The 17,377-nt window shown below is 43.3% G+C and overlaps 1 protein-coding gene across 2 annotated transcripts; it reads left to right on the forward strand.

The window, feature by feature from the left end:
- Window positions 1-1,375: 1,375 nt before the first annotated feature.
- On the forward strand, window positions 1,376-9,783 carry yy1b (YY1 transcription factor b). 2 transcript variants are annotated; one of them, XM_012866708.3, is made up of 5 exons: window positions 1,376-2,115; window positions 3,833-3,995; window positions 6,823-6,883; window positions 7,364-7,522; window positions 8,653-9,783. In XM_012866708.3, exons 1-5 carry the CDS (start codon window positions 1,569-1,571, stop codon window positions 8,833-8,835), a joined length of 1,113 nt encoding a protein of 370 aa, XP_012722162.2. In that variant the 5' UTR covers window positions 1,376-1,568; the 3' UTR covers window positions 8,836-9,783. The 2 variants fall into 2 exon arrangements, with proteins under 2 accessions (XP_012722162.2, XP_012722163.2); XM_012866709.3 differs by having other exon boundaries at window positions 1,377-2,115; window positions 3,845-3,995.
- The last annotated feature ends 7,594 nt before the right edge of the window (window positions 9,784-17,377 follow it).

Consider the following 17,377-nt stretch of genomic DNA (forward strand, 5'->3'; position numbering starts at 1 on the left):
AATAAACATGTATTCATAAATATTTAGGTGTCATTTTCTATATACATGATTAAAAAATTAAATATGGGAATAATTTAAATTTTAAGTATATTAAATCCATAGTTATTACAACATTTATTTAAAAATGTCCCACTGTCCCACATGGTTGCAGTGCACAATGAAACAACTAAAAATGTCCCAAGGCTAAACTGCAAGAGCTTAGAATCTGATTGGTTAAAGTGCACATTTTAGACCAATCACCTTCAACTATAGCATTCTTAGCCCCATCCACTGACTGTGAGGACTTAATCCCATAGATAAATAATGTGCTGCGACACAATTGCAAAATGCTTGTTTTTGTAACCCAAAAACATGTTTGTATTAAGGACATCTTTAATCTAATGTATGATTATCAAAGTATCAAAGTATGTATGTCAAATTGTGATCCTATAATACATTTGAGTAAATCATCAATGACTTATTTGTTCATTTGTGACACTTTAAAAATAACGGGTCATGTGGGTGGGGCAAACAGTTTAGTAGTTAAAGGTGATTGGTCGGATGTTAGCTTGCAGTACAGATAAACCAATCTGATGTTATGGTTTCTTTGACGATCCTCAGTGAAAATTTAAATTATACCACTGCGCAGATCAAGGAAATAAAAGCGTTTTTAAAGACTATAAATAGTATTTAAATATAGATAGATAGATAGATAGATAGATAGATAGATAGATAGATAGATAGAGAGAGAGAGAGAGAGAGAGAGAGAGGGGGGGGAGAATTTTTAAAAATAATAAAAAGAATTATAAAGGACTCTAAAATTAAATAAATTCCATTATTTAAGTGAACATTTTTCTTATATCTTGAATTAATTTTTGATGCATTTCCTGTAATTTAGCACTGATTTTCTGAATTTTGTCACACGTATGTATTTATTTTATTTTATTTTATTTTGGCCATTATGGTCTTTCATATTCCTAACAATTGAAGTACAGAATTGAAATTGATGGCAGGTTTTTGAAAGCATTGCAAGTTTGAGTAGGATTATACTGTTTGAAAAAAAAATATTTTTTTTATTGGCATGCCACATATATATAATAATATATTGGATAAGTTTAAACACAACTAAAATACACATATGCTGGGCAATCAGAAATATTTAATAACGTTAATATAAATAAAAACTAAAAATGTTATTTTAGTAAATGATACAAGCAGTGAAATTATCAACATATTTTGCCAAGCTAGTCAACTTCAATAAATTATTTTCAGATAAGAAATATATATGTGGAAATTTTACATCCAATGTTCTACATACAAGGTTTGGAATCCCCCACTGGAACCCCCATGCCACAGCAAAACCGTTCTCACTCGGCGCACCGAAATCTCGCGATGATTGGCTATGGCAGAGGCATAGAGGCGACGAGAACTGGCGTGGAAAGGAGTGAGGAGAGTTGTTATCGAAGAACAGGGAGAAGAGACGGAGGGAAAGAGCGGACCAAGGGGGTGTGTGTGACAGTGAATGTGAGGTTCAAAAACAAGGAGCACTACACGGCGTGAATGAGACAGCCAAACTGGCGGATTTCAACATGGCATCCGGAGATACGCTGTACATTGAGACAGACGGCTCGGAGATGCCTGCCGAGATCGTGGAGCTGCACGAAATAGAAGTGGAGACGATACCGGTGGAGACTATCGAGACCACGGTGGTCGGCGGGGATGACGACGACGACGACGACGACGGGCAGCCTATGATTGCGCTGCAGCCGCTGGTCACGGACGACCCCAGCTCGATCCACCACCACCAGGAGGTTATCCTGGTCCAGACCCGGGAGGAGGTGGTCGGCGGCGACGACTCGGACCTGCACACGGACGGCGGGGGCGGATTCGAGGATCAGATCCTCATCCCGGTGCCGGCTCCCGGGGTCGAGGACGAATACATCGAGCAGACTTTAGTGACTGTGGCCGGGAAGAGCTCGGTGGGTCGGGTGAAGCGAGCAGGCGGCGCTGGGGGCAAGAAAGCGGGCAAAAAGAGCTATTTAAGCGGCGCCGAGGCTGGTGGGAGAAAATGGGAACAGAAGCAGGTGCAAATAAAGACTCTGGAGGGAGAATTTTCTGTTACAATGTGGGCATCGGGTAAGTAACTTTAGCCCTACGGTGTCTGTAAGCTCCGTTGCAATGAGGCCTCATTACCAGGGCGTTGTCCTGCTGCACCAGACTATTTCCTGGAGTGCTCGCTCGCGCCGATGTGAAAAGCGACGTTTAGTCCGCTTTTTCGGCGAAAAACCCCTTTGCAGCATATGGAAATGTTTTTGTTTTGAAGGGAGGCCATGTTTTAAGGTGTTGCTGGGCGCCGCCATATTCCCCGAGACTCGTAAGTATGGCGGCGGCCCCGAAAAGATGGCGATAGACGCGGCCGGGCAGAGATGGCGGCCGTGCTGCGGGTCGGGAGGGAGCTGGGTCGCATACACAGCTGCAGGCCGCATCGCCGCGGCGCACTTTCTGCGCCATTCCAGCCGCCGTCGCTCCAGGCGGCTGTTTATTGGGGGTTTGAGTTTTTATACGGACGGGTTTGCTTGTGAGGAAGGGCTTTTTATTCGGTATATATAATCTAGCCGTTAGCTCTGCGTGGCCGCGGCGCGGTGCAGCAGCGCCGTTTAGCCCCGAAAGCTCCGCCGCGCGGAGGGACACAGCGGCAGTGAGGCAGCGGCCGCTCACCGCTAAATAAGTGGCTTTGTGGAGAGGAGCCTCCGGGGCTCGGCTTGACCCGATCCATTCATTGTTTCTGAGACTTGGGTGAAACGAGCTGTCTGGCCTGCTGGGTGACAGACACGGCTGCTCTATTTTTTTTTTTTTTTTTTTTTTTTTTGTTAGTGCTCTCTGCTGGCTGCTGAAGAGTAATGTTAACACATGAACTCATGCGAGTTGCAACATAAAAAGAGAAACAGGAAGGAAATCAACTAAAAAGCGGGTTATTTAGAACAATACGGACTTAAAATATAATCTGGACGTATGTTGAGATTTTCCTAACAGAGAAACAGTGGATAATTATTAAAATAGTTCATTTAAAACCAAATTTATTTGAGCAGGGAGTGCTATATATATATATATGGGGTTTTATTACATTAATGCAGGGTTTTATTGTCCACGTGGACCTCACTTTGAACTCTACTTTCTTGTTGAGACAAAAAGTCTGTTGTCAATCTTTTTGTTTATATCCTTAAACAAATAATTAGTGGGAAAAAAATGCCCCGATCTTGTCTGTTGAGCAGTCATTTTCTTTTGCCAGCTGACTTTTATTTATGCCTGGTAGAATGTACTTCAATTAAATCTGCCTTTTTAAAATGGCTTAAAGGGGGAATGTGCACGTTTTGTCACATGGGACGAAAAAGTCCCAGTGCCCAATAGAATATATATATATATATATATATATATATATATATATATATATATATAAAATAAATAAATGGCACACAATATTTAACTGAACTAATAATAATCAGTCTCATTGCTTAATTGCAGTCAGGGCTGAGGGCCTAGCGAAATCAGTCCTGGCCCCCGGACTTTGGGCCCCCCCTGGCTTGAAGCATAGAGATAACATCTGATGAGTGGAGGGATTTGGTCAAGATCTGACAAATTACTGTGCAATATAAAGCTGTGGTTTAGTGATCACTGTAAATGTGAGGAAGTGTTAATTGTCTTCCTGTTATCCGGTAACAATGCGGCCTCTGAAGTGCTTGTTAACATAAACAGGTGGCCTGCGCGCTGCCGCAGATGTTTGTCAGACCCCCGAGGCTGGTAGCCAGGGTTCCACCAATATGTTATCGGTTCAGTCTCTGTAATGTGTTCCTAGATGACAATAAAGACATCGACCACGAGTCGGTGGTGGAGGAGCAGATCGTCGGGGACAACTCTCCCCCGGACTACTCCGAGTACATGACGGGGAAGAAGCTGCCCCCTGGTGGCATCCCGGGGATCGACCTCTCCGACCCCAAACAGCTGGCTGAGTTCGCCAGGTGAGTGTGTCTGCATCAGCGGCTCCCAGCGGTACGCAGACGTGTTTGGCTTATTTTTCCACACACTGCATGCATTCTGATCTGTCGTTTTTGTTACACGGACTGAAGCCCCTTTTAAGTGAAATCGATGGTGCGTACAGTGTGGTGTGGTACAGAAATGGGGGATTATTTTGCTGTTCTTTTTTATTTTAAAAGTAGGGCTGAACGATTTTGGAAAATAATCTAATTGCGATTTTTTTTCCTTAATATTGTGATTTAATGCATTTTTTTTCCCAGTTTAATTTATCATGTGTTTTGTTTCCTAGCCATGTGGATTAGTTCCTAAAAGACCCACAGCATCTGAACTCGGTGCAGAAATGATTGCGATCTGCCTACAATATATTTCAACCAAAATTGCAATTTTGACTTTTCTCCGCGTTAACCACAAGCAAAAAAAATGGCCTCTAAATAAAGATGTTTGTAAAAAAGGACTAATTTAAATATGAACTTTTAATGTTTCTACTGATCAGAATATTATTTAAGAGAACAGCTTTTAATTTAATTGGACATCAATCCTTGTTGAACATAAAGTCCAACCAACAAACAAGTCTATGTATTAAACTGATTGACCAGAACTTAATGCTTTGTATGATTATACAAACTCTAAAACAAGTAATAAAATTAGATTATCTCACTGCTGCAACTCTCTTCCCTTCCATGTGGAGCAAATCCACTTTAAACATTTTACCAACACCTAATGGACGTGTCTAATTCCCTAATTGTTACATAGCCAAAAATTGCATTTTTTTAAATCATGATTATATTGAAAATGCGATTAATTGTTCAGCCCTATTTAAAAGCAACATTCAAACCGTATTCTCACACACAAAAAGACCAAAGGTGTTTATGTGTGTTCAGTGTGGACAATAAGAGAGACGGTTTATCTTAGAGGACCCAAAACTGCAGACCGTGTTTCAATGTGTACATAAAAAATTACCAATAAGGTAAAGTGCCTGATTTTGGCGAAGACCGTGTGCTGTTTTAATCTAGAGTTATGACGGCGCATTACTTTTCATGTGGTAAGCGTCCGGGAACTGTGCGAAGGAGGGCCAGCTTTGAAAAAACAAGCGAGTATTGTTATTGGGTCGGTGCAAGATTCTCATTTTTCTGGCGACCTTCAGTGAAGCGTGAAGATATTTACACAGAGAACGACGACGGGATCTAATTGCATCGTTTACAAAAGAAAGGTGACGTGTATTTCAACCACTGCTAAACTAAAACGTTCTAATCGTGAGTCATGAGAGTTTCGACTGTGTAGTACTATTTTGATTATAGGCTCAATCACATATATTGGAACAAATACCCATTTAAAGAAATCCCTCATGTAAAGCTGCTGTCATAGGCAGGAAAAGCATAAAAGGCTGAAGTAGTTGCATTTAGCTCCGCTCTGCCTGATTGTAATTATAGGCAGAAAGCAGAGTTTAATGGCGCTGGAAGGCCCCAACCCTCACCTGGCATATATTTTCTGGAGACATTTTGCATTTTAGTCAATTTCAGCTTGTGTGCCATTATTTTTGGCCTCAGCCTATGCTTTAGTTGTAGTTTACAGGGTTTCTACACAGTCTTGAAGAGTCTGGAAAAGCATGGATCTTTTTATTATTATTATTATTATTATCATTATTATTATCATTATTATTATCATTATTATTCTCCATGACTGGATATGCACCAAAAAACAAGAACCGGGTATGTAGGGGAAATGGTTCCCAGAAAGCTCTTCTGGTTTCTCTCATCTCAACATTTTATCCATCAGTTTTGGTTTTGAGTTACTAAGAGCTCAAACATGTGTGCTGGTTTAATCATAACTCGAATAAAAGGGACATTTCTCTGCTTCTTTTTTTTTTTTTTTATTAAATCTAGACAACTTCAAATCTGGATCCGGTTAAATTGACAGGTAACACATTCAACACAGCCGTTTAAACAAAACAATAAAGGTGGGAAATGCCCTACGGATTGGCAGAATCTGGATTTGGTGCAAAAAAGTCCAATGCACGTCTGAAAGGTCTGACTCGGCTGTTTTAAGGTAGTCCAGGTGGCTGAAAAGCAGAGAAATGGCCCTTTAGCACACGGCCAAACCAGGGGCCTGTGCTGATAAGGAGACCCACGTAGTTTAAGGTAGATGTTTTGCTGTCAGATCTCAGGAATCTCACAGAGACTGCAGGGCAAAACCTTCCTGGTCTGAGGCTGTGAAACTGTAGTTTGCCACAATAACATGCTTAAATGTGTCTTCTTCCTAATTATTTATAGTAGATAAAATCAGGACCAAGCTTGAAAGGAAAATCACAAAAAACATATTTTAACGGAGAAATGGCTCCGCTGAAAATGTTCTAAGGTACTTATGACAAAACAAATCACTGACTGGCGGTGCTGCAGCCGGCTGCTGCTAATGCGACGCTGTAGGTCAGGTCAGCTCCGAGCAGCTCGTCCACTGTGGATAACACAGAACCGCTGGGTTTATGGGAAGTAATTAAGGCACGTCGCCGTAAAAAGGGCCCAGCAATAAAAAGTCCTCTGTGTAAATACAGCCAGCCTGCTTGAATCGAATTAGAGTTTTATAAATCAGTCATTGTCCAAATTTTCACCGCCTTTCACATTTACACATCAAACCGTCTATTCCTGTCCTTTATCTGATTTTATTATTCATGGGGGGGGAATTCAGCCAGTTTCAATCTCTGGCCAATGGATCTCTGCTTAAACTTTAGTTTAAACCTTTTGTCAACAGCTTGGTTTTATCTGCGTTTTGTTTTAAGTACCTCTAACCATCTGCCCCCCCCCCCTGTCTTTTCAGAATGAAGCCCAGGAAGGTGAAAGAAGACGATGCTCCCCGGACGATAGCCTGTCCTCATAAAGTGAGTCTAAAGATGGCGCCTGTCACAACGGACCTGTTCACACAGGTTCAGTGCTGCCCGTTGTTGCTTGGACATTTTTTTTTTTTATTTTTTTTTTATGAAGGTTGTTGAAAAGCATTGATAGCACTTGAGTGCTCTGATGCACAATTACAACGGGCTTTTATGTGGAGCTGCTAATGTAAAGGGTTTTCTTTGCTCTGCGAGCGTTCTGCTCTCTTTAGTTTAGGCTGTTAACAGAGCATCACCACTTCAGCCCGCTATAGATCTGTTGTTCTACCCTTTTCAGAGCCTCTTTCCAAAAGCTCTACAAAATGCTGGGAGCACTTGTCACTGACATTTGTATGAAAGGAAACATAACCCCCCCCACACCACCACCACCCCTCGCTCATCAATGAAGTATCGACATCCTCGCCGAAGCGAAGCCGCCGTTATTTGTTTGTCAACTCTACGCTTTGCCTCCCTTTTGATTTCCTCCCTCAGGGCTGCACGAAGATGTTCAGGGATAACTCGGCCATGAGGAAGCACCTGCATACCCACGGGCCCCGCGTGCACGTCTGCGCAGAGTGCGGCAAGGCGTTCGTCGAGAGCTCCAAGCTCAAGCGGCACCAGCTCGTCCACACGGGGGAGAAGCCCTTTCAGGTTGGCATCAGCAGCCGGACGTTACACACTCTTTACATTTTGCTCACTTCCAGACTCATCGTGGATTTAAAACGCAAAAATTCAAAGTATCGCTGGGATTTTAACTGTTTTTTTATTCTTTTTTTGTAAGAGCAGCAATTTTTATTCTCTTTAAAAAGATGATTAAATGCGGTTTATCTGTGTTGTTTAGTCGTAAAATCGCGTTACTTAATACCAGCTGGTGTCCGGAAATGGCCCAGGCAATGAATTATGGGTTTCAGGCCCACACTCAGCAATATCACATTAAATGCTTTTTTTTTTTATCACTTTGATCATTATCTCAATAAATACCATGAAAATATGGCCATAAATGCTCTCCAGTTCCTGGTTTGAACTAAGAGCGTTTTTTTATTGGCATTTTATTTCGTAAATTAACACATGGGAGGATAGTGAAATGGAGGGAAAGTGATGGCTTTTTCACAACTAAAATTCTGAAAAGTGCGGCACGCGTTTGTGTTTTTTAAACTTTTAACCGGGCCACTCTAGTGAGGGAGCTTTGATTTAAGTCTGTTCCCACTTCATCTCAGCCTCTAGTCCTCCTTTATGAAAGCTGGCTTTATTTGGATGTGATAAATTGGAACAATGATAACTTTCTGATCTCAGACCCAGAATCATCTCGGATGGTTTTCTGGATTTCTAGACTTTCCCCTTATTAAGCTCCATCCATTTCCCATCATTTGTGACCCGCCTCCCTGTCCCCCCGATGAAAACTCTTCCCATGGCATTATACTGTCACCACTGTGCTTCCCCGCAGAGAAGTCTCGCCACTGATTCTCCTTTAAAGTGTGGCCTGGGCTTTGACTAGGCCACACTTGCACATAAATATGCTTTCATCTAAACCATTGTAGACCAGTTTCCCTGTTGCTACTAAAGAGAGACATTCCCACAGCATGATGCTTCCACTACCATCTTCCATTATCAGGGGGATGTACCCCATATATGAATCTGTCTACAATTATGCTCTTTGTGTTGGTCTATCACATCAATTCCCAACGTAATACATTGACGTTTACAGTTATTAGAAAAAAAAACAGATAAAACAAGAGATTAATGAGGGAATGTTATGGTTATTTGATTTTTTTTTCCTCCAGTGTACCTTTGAAGGCTGCGGGAAGAGGTTTTCTCTGGACTTCAACCTGCGTACACACGTGAGGATCCACACTGGCGACCGGCCCTACGTGTGCCCGTTCGACGGCTGCAATAAGAAATTCGCCCAGTCCACCAACCTGAAGTCTCACATTCTCACACACGCGAAAGCCAAAAACAACCAATGAGAACCCGCTTGTCAGCATCGGGGGGGGAGGCCACGAAAAGGCGGAAAACAACCTCCTTTGAAGACGTGATGGGGAAAAACCTTGAGACTTGTTGATTTCTTAAAAAAAAAGAAGAAAAAAAAAGAAACGGTCTGACAGCTTAAAAGACATAAAACACTGAAATTTAGTTGTTTTTATTTTTCCTCTCCAATGCCCCCGTTTTTCCCCTGCCGTCATGTTGGATGAGACAACACAGTGAAGACCCGGCCATCTGTTACTCTATTGGCACTTTGCTACCAGAAGATGGAACCCAAGGACAAACGTCAGAGATTTATTTTTACCCGAGAGGTCAGAGAGACAGCGGTATATATTAGTACTGTTATTTTGTCGCGTTCCTTTCATTTCCCTCCCAAGTGTGCATATTGTACACTCGTCTCAGGCTGTGTTTAGTAAAAAAACGTTTTATTTTTTCTCCACCGTTGTTTTTCCTGCATCATAACGCCACACGTGTGACACAGAGAGGCACCCTCGACCTCAATCCACCTCGGGGGTCTTTAAAAATTGACTGTATGTTTGCATTTCCACACCGTCTTTGGTTGTACTTTTCTCTAGCCACAAAATAACCGTGTATACTTGTATTGTATGGCTGTATTAAAATTAAGTAGACATAGATAGAGGTGTGATTTAAAGTGTTAACCGATTAAACTTAGTCATGAGTTGCTTTATATTTTATATTAACTGTCTTAACACAGATGAATGGGGGTAATATAATCGTACTCGGCGGCGGGCGGGCGGGCGGTCACGGCTGAAGGGTCTGACGTGTACAAGGGGTAGACTGCGAGACCATCACTTCTTTGTTAGAATGTAATGTACAGAAGTCAACCATTATCTTCCTTTTTGTTGGTATTTATACCCATGTATTTCAACTGCCCACAATAAAATGGGTCATTCCAACTCTGTCAAACTAAACTCCCAAGGTTTTTCCTCCGTGCATCTCTTTGGAAGGGTCCCACGGTAGACGTTGGCGCTGATTTCTGGGGGGGCGTTTCCCATTAAAATAGTTCTTTAAAAAAGAAATGTTCTCATATATCACACACAAGGGGACTTAAGTGTTGATACCAAAAATTGGCATTGTTTTTTTTTTTACTTATTAAAGTAGATATATCAGCAAAAATGTTTTTGTTAGCTGAGAAAAAAGTAAGGATAGTGATACCTGCTTAGGTTGAAGTGGCTTCCGTCTATCAGTCTCTGACATCCATCCATTTCTCTATTTCCAGCTAGTTCTTGGTAGATTTACTTAAACGTCTGGGTCATTTTTCATACCACCAAATACTCTCACATTTTTCTGAAGTAGCCTCTGGTAAACGTTAAAGTTCAATGTGGCTTCTGTCACATGACACCCAAACCGTGACGCGCCCACGTCCATGCTTCACAGTTGGTGGGAGGTCCTTCTGGAAATGCTGTTTGATTTATGCCGAACATGTTCTCTGCTCTGATGTCCAAATGATTCAGTTGTTGCCCCTAATTATTCCGAACGTCTTCATTCGCTCTGACGAGCTTCAATGCGGCCGCCGTTTCCTCCTTGCACACATCGCGGTGAAGTTATATTTAAGGGATGCACTTTCATGTCAGCAGGTACAAGAGTCCTGCTGTGGGTTCTGTGATTAGCATGTCTTTTTTGGAGACTTCTTTTAGCATCTTGGAGTCCACTTTCAGTGGAAACCTGCTTGGGTAGACAGACCTGGACCTGTTGACAGTTGTTTTATAATACGTTTTATTTAAAACCACCTTTTAGAGCACTCAGACTGTACAGAACAATACAGATTAAACAACAATGCACCTGCAATCAGAGAGTATGCACTTCTGAACTGATGGGTTTTTGAGTTTACACTTGAAGTTAGAAAAAGTGTTGGTACTACGCATGTCCGGAGAGAGTGGGAGAAAGTCTGCTCCCCGTGGAGGCTGAGGTTTGGTTTTTATCACTGTTCGGTTTAAGGAAGTATGAAGTTAACCTGGATTTTATTTCGGATGGGAAGAGGGTGGGAGTGTGGATCTTGGCTTACAGCAAAGATAGAGCTAAGTGTCATCCGCATAACAGTGAAATCAGGAATGTATTGTCAATAGGAATAGGAAGAATGTAAATAATAAAAGGTACTGGTCCCAGAACAGAGCCCTGGGGCACGCCAGTTGTGACGGGATGGATGGGTTTAATAGTCGTCCCTTTGTGGACTTTTTTTAATTTCCCTGCAGATGAATGGCTTACTATCAGTTCTTTTGACGCCTCTTTAAATCTTCTTTCTGATGGCCCATTGGATCTTAACGCAGCGTTCACTCTCGCTTCAACAATCAGGAGCGCACAGAACTTGGTGTCTGAGGTTTAAACAGAGTAAACCAAGGCAATGTTCTTCTAATGTGCAAAGATGGACTCCTCATGATGTGACGCATGGCTGTGTGTGATTTTAGCCATTTTGGAGTGGGAACAAAGCAGGCAACCATATTTTAACCATTTCAATGAGATTGTTTAAGGTTTTTTTTTTTTTAGCTGTGTTTATGGTTTTTATTGCTTAGATTTCTCAGTGTTGGGTAAAATATATATAAGGAGATCCATATGTTGAAATATGCTTTTGCACGACTATTCACCAACAGCTATTAACCTTTCACTTTGAGTCTTCTGACCTGGTGACGACACCGTTCATAAATATGAAAGAAAAATCGAACATGGGACCTCGAGGAATGGTGTTACTTGTTAAGATTTTATTTTTCACATCCTGTGAAGCATGGGATGATGACGCCTTTTTATTGTTTTTCTCCCAGGTCAGAGCTTTGGTGAACCGTCTTGACATCAGGATTTAGGATTTTTGTTTCACTACAGCACCCTCCTGTCCTGGTATTGGCAGTTCTGGTGAAGGTGTTTCAAAAAGCCTTTAAAATAACTGTAGCAGCTTATTATAGCAGTGTAGTGTTGCCAGCGTTTGTTGTCTGTAGAGAAATGGTACAATACATTCCTACTTACAAAATCATCATCAATGCACTCATTGGGGCCCCAGCTGTTAATACTTTGACCAATTCCATTTTGCCAATTAGAAAGCTCTTATTGTGAAATATCTGACCGTTTCGCTATCCTCACCCTCTCCGGATCCAAAGTCCTGGGTCCTCACTTAAGCGTTCTTGTCTTTACTGGATTTCAGTCCGCTGTGTGTGATGATTTATGCCAGAAGGATAACTTGGTGTCTGATGGATCCTTTCTGCGCTCGTCTGGACTAAAGCTCACCAGATTTATATTTAACATGTGCTGCTGTTTCAAATTCTTCATGATCCCAGGCACTCTAACAAGGTATGTTAAAACAAGAGATGTTCCCGTAGCATCACCCATCCTCTACCGTACCTAACAGTGGACTTGAAGTACTTTTCTATATATTCATACGTTCATGTAGTGTAAAGCACTACATGAACCATCCTTTGTAGGATGAACGGTTAAATTAAAACCTTTTTAAGTTCAAGCATAGACCGGAGGGACAGAGTGGACCCCCCCTGCTCAGGCTGAAGGCTGCAGCTGTCTCTGGGATCCTTGAAAGTCACAATGAAACCTTAGACTGAAGCATACAGAACCACACCTGGGTCATTCTCAAAACAAATGCGTGCCTTTAAAGCTAAGCTCAAAGCCAGCAAAGGTTTGTTCTGAGTGTGGAAAAACACAACGGGTCGGTGGAAAGAACATCTGTCTGGAGTTGTGCTGCAGGAGGTGGCGCAGAACTGGCTGTGTGGTGCTGAGAGTCGAGTAAATATCAGGAAAACCCAGATGAAAATGTCACGCAGTAAGTCGAGAGAATTAAAGCCAGAAGGCTGACTTTATAAAAAAAAAAAAAAAAAACATCTTGCAGGTTTCAGAGCGCCATTTGAAATCTGCAAGCATGTCCTGAACATGCCGTGCACACAAGGGTGAGCTAAATTTATCACCTTTGGATGGAAACAGATTTGCTGCTTTATTATAAAAAAAAAAAAAAAAAGGCTGACATTCTCCAGAGTGCAATCTCACTTCTTAACAACAGATGTTATTAGTAGGAATGTAACAAGACAGGACACCTTGCATCTGCGTATTTCTTTTCCAGGATCAAACCAAACTAAGTCTAACCGTCCACAAGGACAGGCTGTGTCCGTTTTAATTAGTTTCCAGCTCAGGATCACGTCCTAAAAGCTACATCCCATCAGGAGGATTCCCATCCTCCCCTCGGGGCTCTGCTGGCACTTTCTGACTCTCCTCCTAAGTCCATTCCCCTTTCTGCTCAGCCAGCAGGATTAGCACAACTGGCTATGTCAGCGTCCCGCTAAGATCCTGCTCTTTGGCCTGCACCCCCCCCCCCCCCCCCCCACCTCCAGGCTCCAAGCAGCAGTGCCAGTCCCACGCACGGTGCTGGTCTGCAGCCTCCAGACGTGTAATCACCAACTCTGTGTGCTCAGGGATTCGCACCTCTCCAACGTCTTCACAGTTTGCTGCGTTACAAGGCAGAAGACTTCCACGTATTTTGCTGGACGTTTTGAGGGGAAAGACGAAGCCAAGGCTGCGCATAATTGCTGGGCGCGGTAAAAAGTGCCGTTCACCACAAGCCTGTTTATTCTGCAAATGCGCCGCAACTAACCGCCTTCAAAGGTCAGCTAATTAGCGTCCACCAGCGTTCAATCTCCTCCCGGTATAAACGCCGCCGCTCTGTGAAGGCCTCGGAGGTTTGCTCGGGAACATTAGTGAACAAACGGCATCGTGAAGGCCGAGGAACACAGCAGAAAGGTCAGGAAGTGAGCTGTGGAGTCATTTAAAGCTGAGCTAGGTTATGTCTGAAGACGAGCACGAGCACGGCACATCTGCAAACCTACTCCCACCGTGCACCTGAGCTGAAATATTTGGGAAGGACGTGTTAATGTCAGAAGCAGCCTCCATGGCTGCTCTGGAGGAGCAGCAGAGCTCCACAGCTCATTAGGGAGGCTCTGTCTACAGGACGACAATCTGCCCTTCATAAACGAGAGGAAAGTAGTAAACCACTGTTGAAGGAAAGTCACGAGAAGCACCACTTGTAGTTTGACAGCACACCTGTCAGGTTAGACTGGAGACCAATCTTTTGTGCCCCAAAAATGCGTGTGGCGGCAGGTGTATCACCCTGAACACAGCGCCCCACCATGAAGAAATGTGGCGGTAGCATCATGCTGTCATGCTGTTGGGATTCTTTCCTTCAGGGAAGCCTGTCAGATTTGACGTAAAGACAATGGAGCTAAAATGCACAGCAATCTGAGAAGAAAACCTGTTTAAGGGTTTGCACTGCAAAAACAGAACAAAATTAAGTATTTTTTTCTTGAAATGTGTGTATTTGTACTTTATTTGAGCAGGTAAATAAGATAATTTGCCAATGGAATAAGATTTTTGCACTTAAAATAGGAACAATTCATCTCCATCAATTTATTTCAAGTGCAGTATATCTAATTATCTTATTTTAGGGGTAAAAATACTCTTTCCATAATAGATAATCTTATTTACCTGCACAAATCAGGGACAAATGCACTAATTTCAAGAAAATTTTACATTATCTTTAGTTTAGTTTTTTCAGTGTGAAAGACTCGAGACTGAGGTGGAGGTTCACCATCCAGCAGGACCGTAACCCTAAACGTACGGCCAGAGTTGCAACAGAACCATTCAGATCGAGGCATATCCGTCTGTTACAACGGCCTAGTCAAAGCCCTGCACAGTGGTGCAGTGGGTAGCACTGTTGCCTTGCAGCAAGAAGGTCCTGGGTTCAAGTGCACCCCTTGGCCTTTCTGCATGAAGTTTGCATGTTCTCCCTGTGCATGAGTGGGTTCTCTCCAGGTACTCTGGCTTCCTCCCACAGTCCAAAAACATGACTGTTAGGTTAATTGGTCTCTCTAAATTGTCCTTAGGTGTGAGCGTGTGCGTGAAAGATTGTTTGTGTCTGTGTTGCCCTGCGACAGACTGGCGACCTGTCCAGGGTGTACCCTGCCTTTCGCCCAGTGAATGCTGGAGATAGGCACCAGCAACCCCCGTGACCATGAGGGATTAAGCGGATCAGAAAATGGATGGATGGACAACGGCCTAGTCAAAGCCCAGCTCTGAATGCAATTGAGATATGGCTGGTCAGACATGAAATTTCATGACATCATGATACGTCCAGTCAGACTTAGCTGCTCTAAAAGAACATGCAGCTACACTGCAAAAACGGATCTAAAAACAAGTAAAATGTTCTTAAAGTTAGTGTATTCGTCCTTGATTTGAGCCAGTAAATAAGATTATCTGTCAATGGAATGAGTATTTTTGCCCCTAAAATAACATAATTAGACATCCTGCACTTGAAATAAGATGATGTAGATGAATTGTTCCTATTTTAAGTGGGAAAATCTTATTCTATTGGCAAATCACTTTTTTTACCTGCTCAAATCAAGGACAAATACACTCATTTAAAGAAAATGTTACTTATTTTTAGTTCCGTTTTTGCAGTGTAAAGGTGGTTCTACCAGTGCGGTGACTCAGGAGGGCTGAGTATAAGTATAGACCACATTTTTCTGATTTATATGTCAAAAGAAATTTCTACACCAATGCATCGTTTTCCTTCCACTTCACAATTATACACTATACACAAAATATGAAATTGCTTCTGGAGACCGTCTGCTAGAAAGCTCCCTGTCCCGTCGGTCTGCCAGCTCAGGAAACCGCTTGATTTCTCCTCAGCGCCTTCTTGATGTCTTATTGGCTTTTTTAGCCTCTGAGTATAGGAGCTCGGTGCTCCTGCTTTAAATTCTCAACCAGGCTCGGTTTATTTCTCCTCTACCTGGGACTTAACTTTGACTGGAGTGACGTTCAAGCCTCCCCCCCTCCTCTTGTTTTTTTTGTTTGTGAGCGAGAAAGCGAGTCAAGAGTATGTAAAGCTGATTCCTCTTGGGGATCTCTGTCTCTTCTTCTCCCCTTCTTCTGAGGGAGCGTTTATTTACAGCACTGGATGTTTTGATTGACAAAAGCAGGGGGAGAGGAGCGAATGCGCTACTTGTTATGCAGCCGAAGTCTGTCAAGCCTTCAACACCTGCTCTCTTTCAAATGCTTATTTCATTAAAGCCTCTCCATCCCAGGAGTTCAAACCCTTTTCTTATAGAGAAGGAAAGTTGTCCCACATGTTTACCTGGCCGCTGTGCTTTTTTTCCCCCCACTCTTTTCTTTTCTATTTTTTTTATTTATTTTTTGGTGTTATCTCCATCACTCTTGTCAGTCTCGCCCTCTGATTTGGTCAAGTCCCGGCTTATTTGCAGCCGAGTGGGATCTCGCCGGCAATCTCGGCTCCTGAATTTTCTTTCATTAGTTTCGGCTGCCTCTTGTGTGCTGCTCTGACAGCGAGCGAACGCAGGTTTATCGCGCCGAGGCCGAGCAAGCCAGATAAGACTAAACCTCTCTCCTCTGTCTGTGTGCTGGAGACACTAAATCTGCAGCTCTCTCTCTCTCTCTGTCTCTGTGGTGGTTTGACATTTGTTTTACACTTCCTAATAACTCCCCTGGAGGGATCTCCCTCCTGCTTGTGGGGCAGGCGCTTGCAGCCACATTGGATCTGGCGTTAAAAAAGAACGAAAATTCGAATAATTTAGCCCGGATTCTAGTTCGGGGAGAGATCTTTACACTTAAAATTGCAGAGCTTCGTTGTCAGCAACGCCTTCTTCTACATCCCCGGGCCTGCCAGCGAGAATCCCTGAATTGCTTCTTCACACCGCCAATTTGCTCGTGAGACAAGTCGGACAGCAATAAGTGAATTTCTGTAGGTCAAATCTGTTCAAGACGCATTTAAATCTCTTGAAGTCTGCTTTGTGTGTGTGTGTGTGTGTGTGTGTGGTGGGGGGGCTGGGGAGGTGGGAGGGCACAGCAAGAGATGCTATTTCTATGCAGAAAGTATGTTGCCAAGGTAACAGAGGAGTGAGAGCATGTGTGTGTGAGAGAAAGAGGCTGAGTCCCCCCCCCCCCCCACACACACCACCACCTTCCCTGAACACCAGGACTGCTGCTGCAGATGTTAGAGCGCAGCGCTCCACCCTGCCGACATGCAAACATCAACATCTCAGGCTCTCTCACGGCAGCTTTTTAAAATGTCAAGCCACTTAAAAGTTGGATTTTCCGGCCTTCGCTCCGTGCCGAAAAGAGGCCCGTGATTTAGCCTTTGGTTTCCCCCCCCCGTCCCGTTTAGGATGTCTCACCTCCGCTCCCATTATCAGTCCTCTCCCAGAATGCGGTATGTAAGCCTAAAAATAGAGCGCTTTAGCCGTCTTTTCTGACTCGGCTGGAGTTCCTTCCCTCCAGTCAGAGCGTCCGCCTGCGTCCTCCCTGTCGCTGGACGGCGATACCCCTAACGCGCGCCACGTTCCCATTCACAAGGCCGCTGAAACCCTTCAGACTGGTAAATCACCACAACACTGCACTGCAGAGAGAATCATGACCTATTTTTTTTAAAGCCGGTTTATTTATGAAGGCGCGCGGCTTTAGTAGGAAACGTGCGAACACTCCCGATCGCCTTGTCGTGTAGATTTGTTC

Source organism: Fundulus heteroclitus, unplaced genomic scaffold (assembly GCF_011125445.2).
Source record: "Fundulus heteroclitus isolate FHET01 unplaced genomic scaffold, MU-UCD_Fhet_4.1 scaffold_76, whole genome shotgun sequence".
Lineage (NCBI taxonomy): Eukaryota > Metazoa > Chordata > Actinopteri > Cyprinodontiformes > Fundulidae > Fundulus > Fundulus heteroclitus.

Excerpts from the sequence above, each read along its gene's own strand:
- yy1b (XM_012866708.3), top strand. The coding sequence starts at position 1,569 with ATGGCATCCGGAGATACGCTGTACATTGAGACAGACGGCTCGGAGATG. Across the intron at positions 2,116-3,832 it reads TGTTACAATGTGGGCATCGG|ATGACAATAAAGACATCGAC; the intron begins GTAAGTAACTTT and ends ATGTGTTCCTAG. Across the intron at positions 7,523-8,652 it reads CGGGGGAGAAGCCCTTTCAG|TGTACCTTTGAAGGCTGCGG; the intron begins GTTGGCATCAGC and ends TTTTTCCTCCAG.